Raw genomic sequence first — 22,271 nt, forward strand, 5'->3', positions numbered from 1 at the left:
TGAGACAAATTACTAATTGTTAAGATTTAGTATCATTATTATTTAATTAAAAGTTATTATTATTATTATTACTTCCACTTCTATAGCTAGGAACCTAATCATTTTAAGGCCTCTCTCAAACCGTTGCCGTTACAATCTGCTCATTTTTATAGGGGTGGACTAACATTTCCTAACATTTACGTGAACAGTCTTTGTAGTACTGCAACTTATAGTACACATAAAAAAAAGGTCATTTATTTGAAACCTTTGAAGACAAGCCTATAAAGTGTAAAGGTCGACATTACTCTAAAATCCTTACAGCTGGAAGTGAGCATAAGTTAGTTCTCTAAAATGTTGACCTATAGGAGCTGAATGCAAATGCATTTCATACTTTCTATTCTATTGTTTTAGCGTATTAAAACTATTTTATTTCACATTTTGATTATATGTTACTTTACGTTTGACTAAAAAAATATCAAATCTGTTCTATTGAGACAAAAAAGCTTTTCATATAAAACCTTTACAGAAAACGAGCTGCTCCAGTGTTTAGTTTTTCATTTTCATTCATAGGCCCCACTTGATCCCATGAGGTAAACATTTACAAAATGCTGAGCTGAAATCAATAATTCACTCAACAAAAAAAATCAGCCCCTGAACCGGTGAAGGTAGATTACCGCGTCTCAGGAGACTAAAGTCACCCCAAGGTGTTGGATTTAAATTCCAATTGTTTTGACATAGCTATGGTGTAATTCACTCCGTGTCTCTGAAGGTGAACCACTGCAGGCTGAAACACGTGGCTTATTTACAGCAGAGACACCCCATGTTTCTGTGCTCTCTCTCTCTCTCTCTCTCTCTCTCTCTCTCTCTCTCTCTCTCTCTCTCTATTTTATGAGCTGTTATCTTGACAGGGCTTTGCAACTAGAAAGTTCAGGCAGGACTAGAAACACCCCCTCCCTGCTTTCTGACCATGCTTGATCACCAGATTTTCATCGTTCTGTTAAATCTTCTATAAACGTATCATTTGCTAGAGTGTGACTTTTTATTTTTTTGTGTTTTTGTTCAATCAGGTCAGTGCAAAGATTGATTTAAGTATTTCATGGTTTGACCTTGGAAACCTTGGAGCAGTTTTCCACTTAATTTTATATGCTAATGAAAAAAAGTGTTAGTTGTTCTTATTTGTATCCTTCCATTTTTTTCTCGTATGTTTGTTTCTATTCTGCCCTCCTAGAGTCCTTACTAGCTCCCATTTTCTTTGTGCTCATTCTTTTGTTTGTTTGTCCATTCATTCTACCTTTGTTCCTTTCCTTATTCCTTCCTTTCTTCCTTTTTTCCTTTCTTATTTCTTCCTTTGTTTATTTGTTTGTTCCTTCCTTCCTTAATTCCTTCATTCCTTCCTTTTTTAGTTCCTTTGTTCCTTAGTTCATTCGTTCCTTCCTTTGTTCCTTTCTTCCTTAGTTCCTTCATTCCTTCCTTAGTTCCTTCCTTCCTGTCTTTGTTCCTTAGTTCATTCGTTCCTTCCTAAGTTCATTTGTTCCTTCCTTTGTTCCTTAGTTCCTTCATCCCTTCCTTAGTTCCTTCCTACCTGTCTTTGTTCCTTAGTTCATTCGTTCCTTCCTAAGTTCATTTGTTTCTTCCTTAGTTCCTTCCTTTGTTCTTTAGTTCCTTCGTTCCTTCCTTTGTTCTTTAGTTCCTTCGTTCCTTCCTTCCTTCCTTCCTTCCTTCGTTCCTTCGTTCCTTCCTTCCTTCCTTCCTTCCTTCCTTCCTTCCTTCCTTCCTTCCTTCCTTCCTTCCTTCCTTCCTCTTACCAGGTTCCATTATGAAAACCTCCCTAAAGTAAAAATACTACCCATAAATCCACAGCACTTTAGTATTTTGTATTTGCAAATACTCATAAATAGCTCATGACTCAGGAGGAAAGTTGAATCTTGAAAAGAATTGCATTTTTCATCAAAGATGTTTAGGAATCCATTTCCATTTGCGGCTAAGATGCCATTTGACTTCTCATTTCCAAAGCCAAGTTGCTTGTTTCTTTTTTTCTTTTCCTCTCTTTTGAATATTGTTATTATACAGAGAACCTGTATTGGTGGCTGAATCAGAGACTAATTAACTTTGTGGAAAATTCAGTGATAGTTTCTAACGGCAGAAATTACGCTTATCTTTGTTGCAGCGTGGAATAATGCTGTGTGTGTCCACAAATACAGAGAGATTACTCAATATGATAAAATATTCTGGGTAAACACTCATAGAAAGAAGTGATTTGCATTTGGAGCACTGAGCAGGAAAACATCAACAGGAGTTATGACTCTCCATCATTTTTCCACCGTCCAACATCCAAAGCCTCTATGTCTCATTTACTGTAACATTCTCTGTTAAGCAGGAGCCGTTTCTTTCTTTTCTTTTTTCTTTCTTGTTCTGCTCATCAGACTGATTCAGTTTTCTTTAATTTCATAGCCTAATCCAATAAAGCTTATTGTTATTGCTGCAATTAACATTTAGACCCGCCACCATGAAAAATGACATCTGTCACAGCCGGCGTGAGTCACGTGGCCTCAATCGCGCCTCCATGCTTGTTTAGTGCCCCCTCCCTCTGCAGGCTGTGTGAACAGCTTTCCCTCCTGGATACCTGTTCCTTCAGGTCCCACCTGAAATACTCGGACTAATTAGTTATATTGATTTTAAAAGCCTCTAATGACTTTATAACTGTAAATGTATTTGAAGTTTAATCACTACACCTTGTCCAGCTCCCCCACCAAATTATTTGTAAGTTAATTTGTGCTTAGCACCACACACATTCGTCATGTTTGGACAGTGATAAATTAGGAGTTATAACATGTAAAGTGCACAATCCATAATTTTCTACAGAAGTTGTCTGCCTTTTTAGCAGTCTGATCAGTAGTGGTTTCATGCACGTGAAGATTAAAAGTATTAATTTTGCATCTTTGAAAGAAGAATATTTCTTAGATTAAGGTGCAGTGTCTTAGGAAAGTATTATCACCCCTTGTGACTATACAAATGCAAACCAAACAATCAGAAACAGACTTCACAAGGGTGGCCTAAGGGCCTGACATCTTCTAGTGGTGCTCACTGCCCTGCACCGTGGAGCTCGATTGGCATTTGCCACAGAACACCGGAATTGATAAGTCTGTCACTGGCACCCTGTGCTTTTCACAGAAGAGAGCAGGTTCACTCTGAGCACATGTGACAGACGTGAAAGGGTCTGGAGAAGCCGTGGAGAACCTTATGCTGCCTGTAACATCGTTCAGCATGACCGGTTTGGTAGTGGGTCTGTGATGGTCTTAGCCTGACGTAGTCCTACTCAATTCTAGTCAGAATATGAGTCTGATACTGCTCCATAGAGCTGTGATTATGGGGCGTGTTTCAAACGAACCAGAAAAAAAAATGCCTCTGCACTCAATTGGATAGAAATACAACCAATAAGAGCAACGGAGTGCGTGACGTATGTTAAGTGACGCATAGTTGTTGTCAACAAAAATCAAAGCGTGCAGTTGCACGATGAAATCCTTGCACCCATTGTCAAACCCTATGTTGGTACCGTGGATCCTGGGTTCCTCCTGGTGCATGACAATGCCCGGCCTCATGTGGCGAGAGTATGCAGGCAGTTCCTGGAGGATGAAGGAATTGATACCATTGATTGGTCCCCACTCTCGCCTGACCTAAATCCAACAGAACGCCTCTGAGACATTATGTTTCGATCTATCCAATGCTGCCTGGTTGCTCCTCAGACTGTCCAGGAGCTCAGTGATGCCCTGGTCCAGATCTGGGAGGCGATACCCCAGGACGCCATCCGTCGTCTCATTAGGAGCATGCCCCGACATTGTCAGGCATGCATACACGCACGTGGGGGCCATACAAATGACTGAATACCATTTTGAGTTGCTGCAATGACATTTCAGCAAAATGGACTTCACTGTAATTTTTGGGGTGTCTTTGAATTCAGCCCACTGTAGGTTGATAATTTTCATTTCCATCAAATGATGTGGCATCCTTTTGTTCCTAACACATCAGCCAGTCCATATCAGTATAAATAAACAGCATGACTTTTTGCCGCATTGAGATCTGATGCATCTTCAAAGTGTTTCTTTAATTATTTTGAGCAGTGTATTTGTGTTGACATGGCAGACAATATAAGATTTTACTTCAGTTCGCTCCTCTTGATCCAGTTATGATTTTTTTGTGTGTCTGTGTTTTTTTTTTTGTAATGAATCATTAATTAAAATAAATGTTTTAAAATGGATAGCTCAAATACATTCAGAAAAGACAATTAACTGCTACCTTGGTGACAGATTCCCCAACCTGCTGATTTCTGCAGCTCTGTCAGCATCACCGTAGGTTGTTTGACCACTAATCTTGTTCAACAACCCTCCTCGGCCTTTGCTGTGTTTTTGCTGGGGTTCAATAAGTGTACACCATTTCCTGATTAGATAACTTTGAAAGGCAGTTTGTTTCACTGGGTGTTGTCCGGAGGTATTATGGTAAAGGGTGAAAGTACGAATGCACAGCACATTTGTCAGATTTCACTGTCAGGCACTACTTAGCATTAAAACTCATAAAAACTATGATTACCAGAATAAAATTGGGAAATCTAAAAGGGTGTGAATACTTTTGAAAAATGCTTAAGATGAACGGAAAAAACTGTATTTTTATTTTTTTTATTTTTCTGAGGTTTAGGATTCAGTAATCTGGAGGAGATTCTTCTCTGTGGAAAAAGCCAAAAATATAATCAAACTATCAGAATGGGTTTGTTTTCATCTTACTCTTCTTGGTTCCTTAAAGTGCCTTTTCAGCTTCACCTACTTTGACAATAGCCTCAAAGACTCGGCTATTAACAGACTGTGAAATTAAAAGAAGCAATAACATTGCCTGTAAAATAGATATTAGGATGAAGCTTTTCTGCGCCAATGCAGTAGTCTGATTACCAGACGCATGTGACCTGTGGAGGCAGTACTGAGGGTCTTTCTAGTGGAAAAATAGAAAGAAATCTACCAAACACTAAACGGATTTATGGTCCTGCAGATTGGATGTTTTTTGACCAGCTGCTTTTACATTTTCCAGGGCACACTCTGAGAAAATCACTCTTTGCGATTGATCTGTCCTTTAAGGTCCTCATCTGTCATGCCTGGTTTGCCCTCTGCTGAACATCCATTTTTATTTGAATATTTGATCGTACATCACTGAATGCAAATGGAGCAGTTTATCTTTCTGTCTCTGTGGGGCTCAGCTAGTCTCTCTTTTGCATGGCCTTTTTGCTCCAGCATTGTTTTGTGGCCAGAGGCGCCAAGGGGTTTGTGAAAGTGAGTTTTTTTATATATAACTGTCAGAGGAAATTGTTGAGCTGGATTCTAATTACATTGATTGAAGGTATTGACCACTGGATCTGGAAGGGTTTTATAATCCCTATGCCACTATCAATCATCTAGCATCAAGTGACTCCATTCTTGCAAGTGTGGTGCTGTTTTATCAATTGCACATTACAACCTTTGTAGTTTAGTTTAATTAGCAAAATATTCCTGTAAATTCTACATGAATTCAAAGATCTTTACTTTCAATTTAGAACCATTTTTACTTTATGTTATCTACATTTAAAAGATGATTTTTCAGGATGCAATTTTTAACTGATATATACTATTGAATGATAACTGATGACATAATTAATGTTACCGTGCATTTTTTTAAAGGCCAGTCTTAAAATATTTGTTTTAATACTTTTTATACATTTATATATATATATATCCCCTTGACATTTGAGTTTTCCTCAGCTATTTCACTAAGCAAAAGAATTCCTAATGAAATAAAAAAATTTCTTTCTGGACAAAATAATGAATGAACACAATCATCATGTGTTAAAAGCAATTCAATTTAGAGAGTTGTTAAAAAAAACTGATTAAAAATATTAATTTTTCTGATTATATAAGTTTAGATTTATTTACTACTTCCATTGCAGATTTATGGTTATACTTAGACTGAGACATAGACAATCTATTGTCATTTTGTATACACAGAGTGTATACAAAACAAATTTTGTTGCATACAGCTTACAACAATGAATGAGCAGCTTACAACAGTGAAATTAACATTACCATTATAAAGTGCAGCAGGGATCAGAATGCAGACATTGTAGGATAAAAGGAAACCAGTTTAAGAGTTATGGTGCAAAAGGCATTAATATGGAACATTCAGTGCAGTGCAAAATAAATGCAGTAGGGCATTGAGTTGTTCTCTTTAAAATGATTATTTATAAAATTAGCCATGCTGGTATTGCAAAAATAATGTTGGAAGTGTGATGCAGAGTCCAGTTTAGAGTTCGACAGCTCAACAGTCTGATGGCAGAGGAGAAAAAGCAGTTGCGGAACCTGCTGGACCTGCACAAATGCTGCAAATCCTCTTCCCAGAGCGCAGCAGGGAGAACAGTACATAGTGGGGTTGTGAGGGGTCACTCTTGATGTTACAGGCTTGGGACATGCAGCGCTGGGGTGGTGGTTTATGGAAATCCTGATTTTTTCTACGCAGAGGAAACAAAATAGTTTGTTGCCAAGCAAATTTACTGTCCAATTAGTGTTACCTATGTTAATAGACTATATTATGTACAGATAAACTAACTTGAGGAGTCTAAATATGGTGTAAGTTTCATTTAGTTGGATTTATTTACTTGAAAAAGAGAGCTTTTAACACAAGAAGTCCCATCAAATCTGCTTATAGGATGCAGAAAACACAAAAAATAATTTATCAATCCAAAGAGACATTACATTTTGTAAATCTTATAATGTGGGTTTCTTTAAGATATTTGATGTATAAAAATGGCAAACATGTAGACTGGAACAGAGGTGTCTAGAAATGATAGGATGCAGCACTGACAGTTCACATTTTTAATTCTTCTCCTTCATTTCTTCTCCACAGGGTATATACAGCTGCATACATGGTGTACAAATTGAAGAGAAGAGCAGCTCTGCGTTGAACTCCCCATCAGCCACCATGAACAACACCCATTCGAACATTATGCGCCTCCTTCGTACTGCCAAAAACATGGCCTCTCTGTCAGGAGTTAACGGCTCGCCGCATAGCGCTCTAGATTTCATCCGTCGAGACTCTTCTGTTTATGACATTTCTGAGCATCGCCGCAGCTTAGCAGGCCATTCCGACTGTAAACCACCTTACATGCCAGAAGACAACATGTTTAGTGATTACATTAGTGAAGTGGAGAGGACGTTTGGCAACCTTCATCTCAAGGACAGCAATTTGTACCAGGATCACTATCTACACCACCATGGCTCAACTCCCGGACTCAGTGGTCCTCCACCCAATAGGCCTCACAGTTTGGGGAGTGCTAGTTCTCTGGAGGGTGGCATGTTTGATTGTGACAGCCTCGGTGGAGGGGTAGCACCTATCTTTACCACCCAGCCCTGCTCAGCTTTGACCCACAGGAACATGAGCAAGTTTGACCTGCTGTCCGGACAGACTCCGCCTTCAGGCCAGAGCTTCAAGGGTGGTCTGCCTGACATCTATGGGAAGTTCTCTTTTAAAGGTGGTGCCTCAAGTTCCACTTACATTCCTGGACACAGCTACTGTGGGGGAAGAGGAGACGATGAAGGAAATATACGTTCAGATGTCTCTGACATTTCCACACACACCGTAACATATGGGAACCTGGAGGGCAATGCCAAGAAGCGCAAACAGTACCGTGACAGCTTAAAAAAGAGGCCGGCCTCTGCAAAGTCCAGACGGGAGCTGGACGAAATTGAGCTGGGCTACAGGAGGAAACCATACCACATAAGCCACCATCATTACCACAGCCAACGCTCTGCCTCCCCACCACTGTTGCCCTCTGAACGCAAACGAGGGGGTGGAGGAGGAAAAAACAATGGGAACTCTTATCTTTTCAGGGAAAAGGAGAGTGTTAGGGACTTTTATCTTGACCAGTTTCGACCCAAGGAGGGTGTCCCTCAATGGGAACATGTGGACTTGACAGAGGGTCCTGGAAACAGAGATGGAGGAGTGCCCACCTGCACCTCGTTGGTGCCAGTTGAAGACTTTCTTAAAAGCAAACCCAAAAAGTCTGATCTAAAAGGAGGGATAGGGTCTGGGTTGGCAGGGGGAGAATGGGAGTGCAGGAACTGTCGTGCTAGTGGAGGCAAGCAGATGTCCATTCATGGAGGAGGTGGTGGGTATTCAAGTGGTATGGGCTGCGGGTCTTCAGCAGGTAGCAGCCGGCCTAGTTCTGCAACCTGCATGCGCTGTGATGGTTGTAAAAAGACAGGAAACCTTTACGATATCAGTGAAGACAATAACCACCCCTTGGAACAAATGGGGGGCGGGAAAGGTGGAGGAGGTGTGGGAGGTATGTCCGCGGGCCCTCAGGCTCCATCTCAGGCCCAGCAGAGAAGAAAGAGCGGAGGATTTGGGAAGCAGCTAAGGCGACAGCATTCCTACGACACATTTGTTGACCTTCAAAGAGAAGAATCAGGTGGAATGGGAAGTTTGATGGAAGGTTTAGGGGGAGGCATGGGTGGAGCTGGCATGGGAGGAATGCTGCCCCCACCAAGGAGTGTTAGTTTGAAGGAGAAAGAACGGTACATGGATGATAACAGCCCCTTCGCACACATATTTGAACGCCATGGGGGCTCAGAGAGAGAAAGAGACAGAGACCCATTGTTTTATGGTGGTGAGAACCAAAAAGGTTCTGGTTCACCTTTTGGCCTCTTCAGAGGAGGTGAGGGCCTTCACCGCCGCTCCATCGGAGAAAGAGACATGAGAGACAGATCTTTGATGGAAGGTGGAGGTGGAGGAGCATTCTCTTTATCCAAATCTCTCTACCCTGATAGGGTAAACCAGAACCCCTTTATACCCACCTTCGGTGATGATCAGTGTCTAATGCATGGAGCCAAACAATATTACCTGACAAAGCAACAGCAGCAGCAACAAGTTGCCCAAAACAGCAGAGGTGACTTCAGGGGTCAGTTAAGCGCAACGTCGTATCTGCCAGCTTCTGCCACAGCCGGGGTGATGTCCAACGTGACCCCTCGGTTCCCAAAAGAGCTGAGTCTTGGTGGGATGAATCACCATGGGTCCATGTTGGCAGTAGGACCCCCACGTCCCTTCAATGGAAGCAATGGCCATGTGTACGAGAAACTCTCCAGCATTGAGTCTGACGTGTAAAAGATGAAGGGGAAGGAGGAGGACAGCAATAGAGGTTAAAAGTGTTAGAGATCAGGGGTATTTCTTAGAACACTTTAGACACAAAGCAGCCCAAGTTCTTGGTGACATTAAGAGATAAGGAGTCAAATGAGTGGCAGAGACAAAATATAGACTGTTGAAGATAAAAAGTAGAATGAAAACATGGCTAAAAATCAGGACATCCTGAGGGGTTCACCAATGCTAACCTCTCTTTAAAATGGCCAAAGCTACACTACTTTAACACCCATACACAATCAATCAACATTTTCTTTAATCTTACAAAGGCCCTTAACTTCAACAATTCCATCACCTCACCCACCAGTGTGCTAGAAGTCACTACTCTAGGTTAAAATCATCATGACGCAACACCTTTATTTAGTTTTCTTGTGGCCATAGTCTGAGGGAGTGAACTGCCTGTTTGCCCCATGACAGTTAAGAAAGTAGGTATTGCACACTTGCTATAGCCACAGCGTACCCTGGTCTGGACATTTTCCATTTCTCCCTGCACTCTTCCCATTCCCTTACTTATTTGCTCCTGCTCCTCCTCCTCATCCCCAACACCTAAAGAGCTGTTTGCTAATGAGAAATACAATCACGAATGATAATAAGATATTCTTATAGAAAACAGGGTATAAGAACAACAACCACGTTGTGAATAACAGACATTCATACTGTTTATGATGATTCTGCTTGTAATATCACAGATTTTCTTTTGTATTCTGTTGTTATAGTATTTGATTATTCTCTAAGTATTTGTAATTGTGTTCCATCTTCTCCTGGTGATGGCAGGAAGGTTGCTCTTGGTTTAACCAACAAGCCAGATAGACTGAATATTTTACTCCTGATTTTTTTTTTCTTTTCTGTTTTCTGTAGAATATTTTGCTCCATGACCATTCGTGTTTGTGCTCCAGGATTTCAGAGACATCTTAGGAGCTGGGGGATTAATATTGTTCAAGACATATCTAATGATCAAGTACGCACATGTTGCAAAACACCAACACAAGGTTGTTTTTTTTGTTTTGTTTTTTTTTGGTTGGATATTGTTTTTTATTTCAGTGTGAACTCATGTTACTGTGAAGAACAACATTTTCACCCGAAGCTACTGAGAGGAAGGACGTGCCTTAAAGGTCTCCAGTGGAAGTGTCCTCCAGTTCACATGCAGCTTCATCAGGACGGACCAGCGTTCATTCAGGCTGCTCTGTGTTTTTGTCACATATGAGCCAAACCCGCTGTTGAAATTTGACAGCCGGTCGCTAATAATGATGGTTTCCATACTAGATGCTGTTTGAGATCTTTTATACCTTCGTAAAACTATTTCATATGTCAGGTACAGGTGGCGTTTTATGAACAAGTTGTAATCAGGATGTCCCACTGTTACTGATAAGCTGACGTACCACCTCTTTAATCAATGCTATACAATGTAACACCGCTCACATGGTTGTTGCTAGCATTAATTTACATCACACAAACAGTCTGGGAGGCTTGTACATAACGCTTTCTTTTGACATTGTGTAAAACAAATATTATGCACTGTCACTTATGTAGGAGAATTACTGCAACAAAGTTGTTGAAGAAGTCGATGTAAAGCAAAGTTGAGGAACTGGCTCGGACATTTGGAAGGCGGCTACCTTGTGAAAGATTGTTTTTTTCTTGTTTTTTACTCGGACTGTTGTAGATAGTCTTTTTAGCTAAAGAGGCCTCATTTATTGCACAGGACATTTTACTCGGTGTAGGTATAGGCACTCAGTAGACATGCCTTATTATCCCCCTCCCTCAAGTTGTGAGATGATAACTCATCATGTACAGACTACAGAGGCCTCTATTAGTTATTTGAAAGTTTGATCTGTGATAGGATGGCGTCACAAGTTTAAGGGCTGAGGGAGATCGTGCAGGAGTACTGGCCACAGAGAGGACCTACAGGACTGTGTGTTTGTAATTATATCACACCCATATTTAAAAGCACTCATGCAATAGACTGAAATGTGTGTTTGTATGTTTGAAGAGAAACAGACCGTTCTTCAACAATAAGTGCTTTTTTTCCAATCACGTTGTTAAATACTCATTACTTCAACACCATGTACTCCCTAACTCCTCGGATAACACTGAGACTGACTGAGTTAGCCTTAAATCAGACTCACCCACTCTCCCACACACATACACACACACCCCAAGACACTCCTAATAAATAACTTGGGATCTCTGGTATTTTTATACACATTTTGAAAGTTCAGGTGAACCATATTCAGCAAGGAGGAAGAAGGGTTTGACTCAGAAATAAAAGGCTAGTTTGGATTTTTGGAGTGAGATTCTGTGAAGCTATCAAAGATAGTTCCCTTATCTGTACTAAAAAAAATGTCCTTCAGTGAGTAAAAAAAAAAAAGTCAAGCTACTATGTATCTACCTTGAATTTTAACATCACACTTCTACTGGTTTGGTATTTGCAATCAAAATGTTATCACCAGCAAGGCCAGGTTACCGTTCATTTTATTCTTAAAATTGCAACAAATTACATTGCATGATCATCAAAACTCTGAGACACATACACTATGTGCCAATGTTACAAAGTGCATGTTGGTGCTACGAAAATGCCACGGCAACAACCAGATAACAGCATTAATTGATCTCATCCAACACTATGCAGACGCTCAGTTTGCATTGAAGATTTACTCACGTGAAGGGGCTCCTACAGAAAGGCAGCCTGCCCTACTTTTTGATCAATCCAGCTTGTGATTATTTAAATGAAACTCCTCAGTGGCACTCTTACATTAAATCTAAAGTATTAAACATTTATTTTGACAACCATTAAACATGGACACATCTTAGTATGATGTTTCCTGATACATTGACATTTTAAGTTTTGCCCCAGTGCACATTTATTATACTTAAGTCCATTTTTACAAATAAAGGGTGTGATCTCCAAAAGGTTTGCGTGTTTAAAAGCACATGGAAAATTAACAGCGTGACCAAATTTGATTGACAAACCAGGGGATTAATGTTGCAGGAAGCAAATAATCTTTATGCAGTTAAACCAAAATAAAAAGAAATCACAGAGCCAATATGTTGTGTTTATATTAACAAAACAAGAGAAGTGAACATCAATAATCACCAGAGCACAAGAAAAGATCATAGAGCCTGCAAAGTAATGATAGCGAGGGGGACAGAAAGAGCTTTATTTGCATCTATTAAAGTGTGCACCCCTAGCTTGTGCCAGGGTTTTTTTTTTTTTATTTGTCCTTTTCTCCCTCAGTGTTTCTCTACCTACTCTATATGAGGCACAGCTTGTTGTATTAAATTATCATGATCCTGGTTGGCAAAGGTAAAGACAGCTGTTAAGGGCATGATTTCACTCCAAGTCTGATAATGGCTGCTCTCCAGACTGTCTGTAAGACTTTTCCAGGGTTTCAAATTGATATTTAACTGTTTTAATTTACTTGTTATTTCTTTCTACATTTTTTTTTTTTTACAGTAGCACTTTGAAATACATATTTTAAAGTGCATTTTAACTAATACTCACTATTATTGTTAGAGTTATTTTATTCTATAATTATTATTATTACCTTCACCTCCATGGCTTCATGGTTGTTATACAATTATAATACAATACAATATATTAAGTTATACAATACAACTTCCAAACTAGTAGTATGACATGCAATTTATTGATTTAAACAGGGCGAACCAAATCAGTTTTTTCACATTATATCCATTGAGCATAGTATCCATGTAGCTCACCTGCCAACTAATTGAATAGGTCATTATTTTAGTTGCACAAGCATTTTAGTTCTCCATATCAGGAATCTTCTGCTGTGCGCCCAAAAATATTTAAAAATTCTCACCATGAACCAAGCTTTTTCTAGTACACAACAACATGATATAACAGAAGCTTGCAAATACACTAACTGCTAATAATTTTGTTTGAACAGATGTGTTTTAGGCTAAAAAAGTGCAAAAGTCTTCACAACAGTCTCTTCAAAGGTTGCGATGTATAATTATTAGTATTATAATCTAGTGTTGTGTGTTTAAGTATAGGGACATTGCTTGGGTTGTTTGAGATAGCTAGTCAGCTGTTAGCTTCCCATTCTTCTAATTTCTTAAAGGTATTGTGGAGGATTTTCACAAATTTTTTAAGAGACCCGCCCTCTCCACTTAATAAAAAAATACACATGCACAACCCTGTACCCGCTTCCTGAGAGGGAACACCTGCACACTTTGTATAAAAGTTACTGTTTGCATCGCTCATACAAGCTTTCTGTGTCTAAACGTCCACCCTAATCCCTAAATTACTATATAGAGCAGGGACAGTGTGCGAAATACCTGTCAATATTTGGGGGGGTTCCCATCTCCCAATTGTTGCGCAATACCGATCTAAATTTTCATTAACGGACATACCTTCCAGGCTCACGGTGAAACAACAAGTACTTCAGATTATAACAGAAACTCTGATGATATAACAGACATAACAGTAACAAGTAAAATATGTAACTTAATAACCTGGAAAAGATTGACATTAACTGGCAGCTCCTAATACTGAACATGCTGCCCGGTGCATGCTAGGAAAACTAACGTCTTCTGCTCCCTTAAGTCTTTCTTCTGTTTAGCGTGCACATGGCTAATTTGCATACGCACACAGGATTGGCTGGTTATACTTGGCAAAAAAACAGAACATATTTGTGAATAAATGTTTTTAATTTTAAATACCAGACATGTTGAGCATAAAAACATTAGTGACCATTAGTGACCAAAATATATTTTAAATTTTTTTGACACAATTTAAGACCCCTTTTAAATTTTGCTTTTGAGGCTTTCAGGGGGTCTCATGGGTTAATCGGAGGGGTTGAGCCCCCCTGGACCCCTCTGTATTTCGCACTCTGAGCGGGGACTATATATGGACTTTATTGCGAATTAATTTGGACAGATGATGACTACTCTTTGCTCCTCATTGGTCACGTAACTCCTCCTCCACTGTGTGGTGCATGCGCCATCTTTGTTATTAGTTGCCGCTGTAGCGACAGCTTATGGCGACAGTGGGCCACTGTGACAGCAAATCTCATAATGCTTTGCAAGAAGAGCTCTCTGTTCAAAGTATTCTGGGATATATCTGCCTCTTCTGAAACCTTTTTTTTTCTTCTCATACACTTTGTAAACACCTTTTCTCTTACGTCTGCCTTTTCCAAAGAAACGCAGTGAGAAAGGTGAGCTTCAATGACTCTGAAACCGTGGCTCACCACACATAAACGCCCGAAAGTGTGCATCCGCAGAAAAAGATAGCTAACCAGGGACAAGCAGATAGGTGTACGTACAGAAACATATCACCCGAATGATTGACAATTAGGAGGACCACTTATTGAGATGATTCACTCGGAAATAAAATAAAAATAAAATCCTCTATACCTTTAACTTTCCTATAAACTCAGTCCAAAGCATTGTTGTCCATTATGAGTAAGGCAGCTATCGCTGATATTAAATAACTTCACAGAACCTGACCTCAAAAACTCAGAACTATCCCTTTAGAAGCTGAAAGATTTTGGTTTGGGCATCAGTCAGTGTCAGCATTAATATGTTCAATCTTTTTCTTGTAAATAATATATATTTAAGAATCTTTTCACTTTGTACAGTAAACAGACAGACAGGATGTAACTTTCCGTATGTTTTACAATTTAAGAAATAAAACTGTGATAAAAACTCATAAAATCAAAAAAAATATTTGAATAAAAATATGCAAAATAGATAAGACACAAGTATTACTAATCATGAGTGACATAATTGAACCTTTTCATTTCTTTAAATCTCATGTTTACTTGATTATAATAGTTTTACTGATACGGATTATGTTAAGAGTTTTTTTTTTGTCTTTATTTTCTCTAAATTGTTGAAACACAGAGGATAATTTACTGTAGGTGTAGATGTTTAGTGAATAAGAAGGGACAGTTTAGTTTTAGGAGTCTTTGTTAAGTTCAGATTGTGTTAGACTATCTCTTTTTAAGATAAGCTATTTCTCCATGCTTTCTCGGGATAGATTCAATTATCTAAACATTTATGTAACACGATATTACATGTATACAGAGGTGATATTTGCATATAGAGGCAGTATATTGTGATCCTTCATTTCTAAGCAGCCATTCTTGTTTAAAAGTTTTTCAAGACGTTTGTGGGTTTTTTTGTTGCCCATTTTTTGACTTGGGCTCTAATGGTAATTGCACACAGAATTTAGAGCCATCACTGGCCCGGCCTATCCTGCTCCCTCTCTTTGTTTGGGATAGACATCACTGTGGTAATGGAAGAATATATATATATATATATTAATATATATATATATATATAAACATACACATGCACGCTGGGCATTTTTCCAGTGTTGATGTTGTTTAGAGTTTCAGCACAATTTTGTGGAGAAACCAAGCCAGAGTGCAGATTCATCTCAGTGAGAGTGAGGCTGAAATGCATTTGTGCAACCCCTTATTGAAAGGTGAAACATTTGTCTGCTAATGTCTCACTTTGTGAAGCGTTTCACTGCAGAGGAATTTAACTGTTGTTGCTTTATTTAGACTCACATGCTGTACTGCAAACCTGTTTTACTTGACAGCTGAGAAGCCCTAAATGTTCTGGATTCTCATTCATGTTTTGTTTTTTTGTTTTCTAATGGTCCGCTATCGTGTGTTCGTTTGCATTTGAGAAGGAAATATCTTTATTAATTTGCACGAGCGTATGTGGAACGTCGGCCTCCATGCGTTCGGAAATGATTTTCCTCCCTCTTATTTTGTGCGGTTCTAATTCCAATAAGTCTGTGTAATCTTCCCCTCCGCCCTGAGAGAAGAAATTCATCTCTCTGCTGTTTTTTTTTTTTTTTTGCTCCCTAACTGCTTTTGTGTCCACGGGGTTGATTGAAAAGTGAAAAATGTATCAGTGTGCACATAAACTCTGTTAGAGGTCCATTTTTTTTCCCCTTCAAGGCACTGAAATAATTCAACTCATTTGCAATAAACAGCACAACCAAACAGATAATGTTCATATTGTATACTAAATATGCTACCTTATCAGTTCTTGTTTGATTTTGTTTTCCCTTATTTTAGGCATGACTAGCTAGGACTAGTTTATTCTTGGGGGCTGTGAGATAGAGGTGTACCTGATACTGTTTAAAGCATGTGACCATCAGACGTCCAAGCCTAAAGCTGCTCTGCAGCCTCATGCTCAGGTCCCACTGTGAAGCAGCCTAAGTTGGGCTTGTCAGGAGTCTTTAGCCCCCTTAAGGCCAAATCGGTTCCACTTTCCAGTTTCTGCAAACAAGCATGTCACAACATATTTACTCCTGAAGGGCAGAACCCTGTGCCCTTCCTGGTTTGAACACATAAGACAAAATGGCTGTAACGAGCAAGTGGATGCTGATGGTGGAAGTTCAGTTCTTTTTCCAAAAAGGAATAGTGACCCAAGAGTGCAACTCTTTGCCGGTACTCGGGCGGCCGCAGTCATCCATGTTTGTTTGCTTCTTTAAATTAAAAAAGAGAAACAGGTGTTTTGATGAGCTTCACTTGAGCATTTTCTTGACTTTGTAACTGCTTGTGTTTATAAAAGAAATGACTCACTTGTGTGATTTCATCCCATGCAGACAGCAAGGATTAAACTGTGATATTACATAACTGATTGTTCCGAACCTTTATGTAAGTGAGCAGTTCACACTTTTTCTTAGTTCCTCTCTGTTCATTGAAAACAACTTTTCTCATCTTCCGGTCACAGACCTCTGTATGTGTTTGTCTCTCTATACAGTGCCTTGCAAAAGAATTCCTAGCCCTTAAATTTCTTCACATTTTGTCACATTACATACACAAACTGCAATATATTTAATCAGGATTTTATCTGATTGACCGAGAAGGTAACATTGTTGGTCACTGGGATGCATTAGCGGAGTGAAATTCTAATTTATATTTGCGGTGAGATTAAACTAAACACATGTTACTATGATGTGATTGTTCAAGATCTGAGGAGATTCAATAAGAATGCATGCTAAACATTTTAAGGTAAAACTGTAATATTTGAAAATGAAAATCTGAAAAGTGTGGCAGACATTTGTATTCCCTCTGCTTTTGTCTGATACCCCATATAACATTTTGAAAGATTCAGTTAAAGTCATCTTAGCTCTAATGATTTAGTTTTATTGAATTGGACACATAATATTTTTATTCAGGGGTATAGAAGTGATGTTAATGAAATGAACACATTTTATAGAAAACCATATGTGGTTACGCAAGTTTTTTTAAAATAAAAATCTAAAAGTGCTTCAAATTTTTGCATCCAGCCAAATTAACATCTAAACTACATTATTTTACTCTTTTTAGATGGGATCACATTACACGCTTTCGGCTTCTATTCTCTGATTGGTTGTTGTTTAAAGTAAGGTAATTGTGTTTTTTATTTTTTTTATTTAAGGGGGTCAGAGTAAAGAGGTAAAATGATCACCATATTCCTTTAGATTGTATTTCTCTAACAAGCCAAACAATACTCCTACTTGACAAGTATTCTCATAAAACCCCCAAATGTGGAAGAATTTAAGTGGTTTAAATACTTTTCAATGTGCTGCATGTGTACTATCTATGGATACTGCTTCATATTGATGCACACCAACTTTTCTACCAAATTGTGTACAGTTCTGTTTGCTAATATTGCTGTTTTCCATCTTCATCCACTGTAATTTCTGAGTCATTTGCTCAGTGTTGCATAAGGGGTTGCTACGAAATGTATTTCCCGAAGCGAGATGAAGTCAATGAAAACACAAGTCTTTACTGAAACTACTTACCTTGATTAAAGTGACTGTGGGTGACGAAAGTGTAACATATGAGTACGACCAGTTGTATACATAATCATATACATATACATTAATCCTGGCCATTCTTTTCTCTTTTCTTGGCCGTTTTCTTTGGAAAAAAAATGCCACCATTTTTACAGCGTACAGGCAGAAAAACCTCACAAAAACAGCTAATTGTACAGGTTGTGTATATACTAACTACTGGGGGAAAAGTATTTACCTTCACCTTTTTTGTATTGAAGCGATCAACGTATTCTCAATAGCAAATTTAACCATGTCATGACAAAATTTCAAAAAGGACAAAAAAAATCATCATTAAGGTACTGAATAAGGGTAATGCCGATATCAACCATTATAAGTGCTGAAATAAGACTATTCTTTCTCTTTGTACATGATGAACAAAATGAAGTGTTGAGTATTAATAATAAAAAGTATAAGTTTCAGACAGATGGCACTGAGTTTTTATTTTATTTTTATGGGCTTTTTTTAAGCCTTCCGTTGTTTCCAATCTCCTTTCATCAGGTGTCTATGTGTTTTTTCTTCAGTTATGCCTGCTTGTACACTCTGCTGTCACGCACAAGTTGGCGTTCTGCCTCTGAAAGGCCCCGCAGGAATTCCTGGGAGAGCAAAAGAATAGAGTAGAGGGCTGCGTAGGAAACCACAGCCATATGGTGACAGTATGGTGGGGTAGCTGGGTCGGGGTCTGTCCTTCTCTATGACCCACACTGCTGCTGGCGCTTCACACAGGCTTACTGAAGCCGTCCAGCTCCTCGGGGTTCTCCCAGGCTGCTCTCTCTCCCCTCTCCTATCATTTTCTTCTCCTGGACTGAGCACTATTTGAATGGGAACTATTGCTGGTACTAAATACATAAAGACTAAAAATTACATTGATGGCTGAAAGCATTTTCTAAATTTTTCACCATGTAATAAACCACAAAGCTGCATGATTTTCAAATTCTTAAAAGATCATCAGAAAAAATGTGGGGATTTCTCACTGCATTGAGTTTGTCTGCCCCATAAAATCCTGGTGAAATACACATAATTTTGGTAATGAGGAAAACCATTATTTCCTGACTGCAGGGGATCTGGTTTAACAAGTTCAAAGTAATTAGGTCAGAGATGGTTAAAGAAAGTCAAATATACACTCCTATCTTTACATTTAAGATCAAACCATCACAATAAGGAAGTCATTTATCATCCATTGTTTGGCTGGTATTTTTCTCTTAGACTAAGTTAAATGTCCCAAAGGAAATCAGCTCTAGAGATCTGGCTTTATCTTGGCTGCTAATGACCGGGGAAGTCTCAGAAATCAAAACTAAGGGATAAACTGTGTTTCAAAGTGAGGATAGGCAAGATGATTTCTCTTATAATGTGCAGATCTTTGCAGTGGCTCAAAGTGGCGGTTTGGCATTTAATCTAGCATCTTATCCAAAGAGACTCACATTAGGTGTTTACAGCCCCTCAGTTATATAAAAATGAGAATGTTATGTCTGCTGGGGATTGATGGGGTTGTTTATCAGCGCCTGGGACATTTACTTTGACAGGTACAGTAATAAAATAATAATCTGCGGCTTCCTGTTTAGACCCAACCTACTCTCTACCAGCCACAGTTTCAGTTGGTCAAAGACTGAGGTTGGGTGCCATGTGTGAGAAAGAAAGAAAGACATTACCTGGTGAGTTATGTCTTTACTGAAGCAGTGTTTCTTACGTGTTATTAGGTAGATATCTAACCTATATGCAGAACGCTTCTCAGGAGACTGGCAAAGATTTTACTGCACAGAGTCTGGAAACGAATACAAATCCAGGATCCAATTTGGTGCAGGGATAATTTGGGAGGAGATGTTCAGGTAGAATGAGTTTTATGTGTTTCGAGATATTTTCTATAAAGATTACTTACAGGTATGTGTTGAGAACTTAGTCAGGGGGATGATGACAGCCAGGGTCCAGGAGGTTAGTCTCACCCATATTTAGGAAGCAATCTTGGGAAATCCCTCAGAGGGAGTTGGTGGACTTGAACCAGAAACCTGAGAGCAACAGACTGATTTGGTTCTTGACATGATTTAAAGTTGCTCTGTGGAGGTGGACTCTTGGAGCGTTGCCAGGAGTTAAGGCTGATTTATACTGAGGAATCAGGTCATCTGCATGTGTGCCACAGTGAATGCAAATGTGCCCCCACCCATTCCGCAGACACTCTGGTGTGCCTCTCCAAATTTGTAGGTGACTGCAGACAGTGCCGCAGACAGGAGGCCTCTGATTGGTCAAATCTACATCCACTCTACACTATGTATATGTATGTATTTTCCTGATTGCTCCCTTACCTGCTTGTTTTGTTTGTATGACCGCCATTGTGGAAAACGACTCCTGAAGATTAACCGGCTAGAAAAGCGAGGTGCGCAAGAACGCTGGGACCCTTTTTCCACCTGGATCCCCACTCTTTTTCGACTTCATGTCCCTCCGCTGTCGCACAAACTTGCCCCCACTTCCTCACCACCTCTAGACCACAGCTTGTTCGTGATTGTCTCTCTTGCATCGTGGCGTGAAATAACATAGAGCAGACCACGCTTCAATATTGGACATAAATCAAAAATATCTGCGACAAGCTCACTGCGACACACTGCTGCAGGAGGATAGCCCTTAAGTCTTGACATTTGAATCTTAGAGCTTGTTCTAAAGGTCTGAACAGGGCAAAACTCTCAGGTGTCGAAGGGCTGGCAGCAGATTCTTTATGAGAACAGTGCCTGGATTTGGTTGATGAGATCCATCTTTAACAATCAGCTGGAGCTAACTGAAGTCCCCTGGTGGTAGATGAGAGAAATGCATAGCAAAGGATGAGACATTTGTTGAGTTTAAATTTAGCCGCTGTGTTATGGATTGTGTCCTCCCAAAGTGCTGCACTTATGTCATAGTGCAGCGCAAAGGCCTGTTCAGGTTGGAATAGACTCCTCGTAATGCGGCCGACAAATGCAACCTTTTTTTGCCGTGAAGGAAAGGTATTCTACATAACCTTGGGTATCCCCTGATTCATTGAGAGTCCAAGCAAGCCGGCTGCTCCATGCTCAGAGGAAAAAGGTAAATGGTGGCGAAAATAGATAACAGAACTTGATTGATCACGCAATGGAGAAATTAACCTATCCCCCTGGGGAGCAGCGAGCTGCCATTGTGCAGCGCCCAGGGAGCAGTGTGGGGTTTGGGGTCTTGCTCAGGGACCCAGAGTGCAGGCAGTGGGGATCGACTGGGTACTTGAAACCTTCTCAGAGCACAAGCGCACTGCTCTAACCACTAGGCCAACACTCCCCCATAGAATTGATAGTTACTATATAGAAAAAGCAGGTTTGCACAACTATGCACCAAGGAACGGCTGGGACAGGAACCCAGGATTTCCTGTTTACAAGACAGGCAATTGACCAACTAAGCTACGGCGCCACCTAAAGTGGTGAATATTGTAAGTACAGTTTATTATAATACAACTGTCTGAATAGTTTCATCTGAAATCAATGAAAATTGTTTTTTAAATGGTTATTGAGCCAGATATTTGATGGGTAATAGTTGGTTTATTAAAAGGTTTTATCTGTCTCTGTGCAAATGGGTTTGGCTGACATTTAAGCACAGATTCCATATTTGCAGTGTGGGGACTATAAAGCTGATATTAATGATGATGGTACTGCTACTGAAGCTGCTCGAAAATGTTATTAGTACCCAGAACTGTAGTGAGAAGTTCAGTATCCATTCTTTGCCTGTTTTGTGTGTCAATTGACACAGTTGCTAGGCGACAGAGTGTATGGGCGGTAAAAGCCAGCGAAGGCTTGACCTGTTTGAATCCATAGCTAAAACTCTTCCATCCTCATTATTTTCAACGACCTCCAAGGAGTTCAGTTACACCGGGTCCCTGGAATGTGCAACCTCTGAAATCAAACACACCCAAAGTCTGTGTCCGAACGTCTGTCCTAACCCCTATATAGAGCACTATATAGTGGCTACCTCATTTTAAATGAGTTTCCAAAAGTCTAGTGGATGAAAAAGCAGTGGATTCAAAATTTACCAAACCACCTTGAAAAGTAGTGATCATCCATGGTCACCAGATGAGCAAATATATCCTAGAAGGCTTTGCAGGAGCACTCCTTGCAAAGACTTACAGGATTTGTCTTTGGTGAACAAAGGTAGTGCAGGCAGCATGCAGGTAGGACTAGCCATGTGACCAACAGGGAGCCAAAAGTAGTAATCAACTGTTCAAATGGTCAGTTACCTGAGCTGATTATGAAGGCCACTATATAGTGAGCACATGTAACTGAAAATGTCAACAGTTACA

At 39.6% G+C, this 22,271-nt stretch overlaps 1 protein-coding gene across 1 annotated transcript in view; it reads left to right on the top strand.

The window, feature by feature from the left end:
* Window positions 1-12,657, top strand: part of LOC107095960 (glutamate receptor ionotropic, NMDA 2B-like) — a 51,741-nt gene extending 39,084 nt beyond the window's left edge. Inside the window, exon 10 of the mRNA XM_015392360.1 lies at window positions 6,895-12,657. Coding sequence (XP_015247846.1) covers window positions 6,895-9,150 — 2,256 coding nt within the window. The 3' untranslated portion in view covers window positions 9,151-12,657. The remainder of the gene's footprint in view (window positions 1-6,894) is intronic.
* The last annotated feature ends 9,614 nt before the right edge of the window (window positions 12,658-22,271 follow it).

Source organism: Cyprinodon variegatus, unplaced genomic scaffold (assembly GCF_000732505.1).
Source record: "Cyprinodon variegatus isolate N-32 unplaced genomic scaffold, C_variegatus-1.0 Scaffold588, whole genome shotgun sequence".
In the NCBI taxonomy this organism is placed as follows: domain Eukaryota; kingdom Metazoa; phylum Chordata; class Actinopteri; order Cyprinodontiformes; family Cyprinodontidae; genus Cyprinodon; species Cyprinodon variegatus.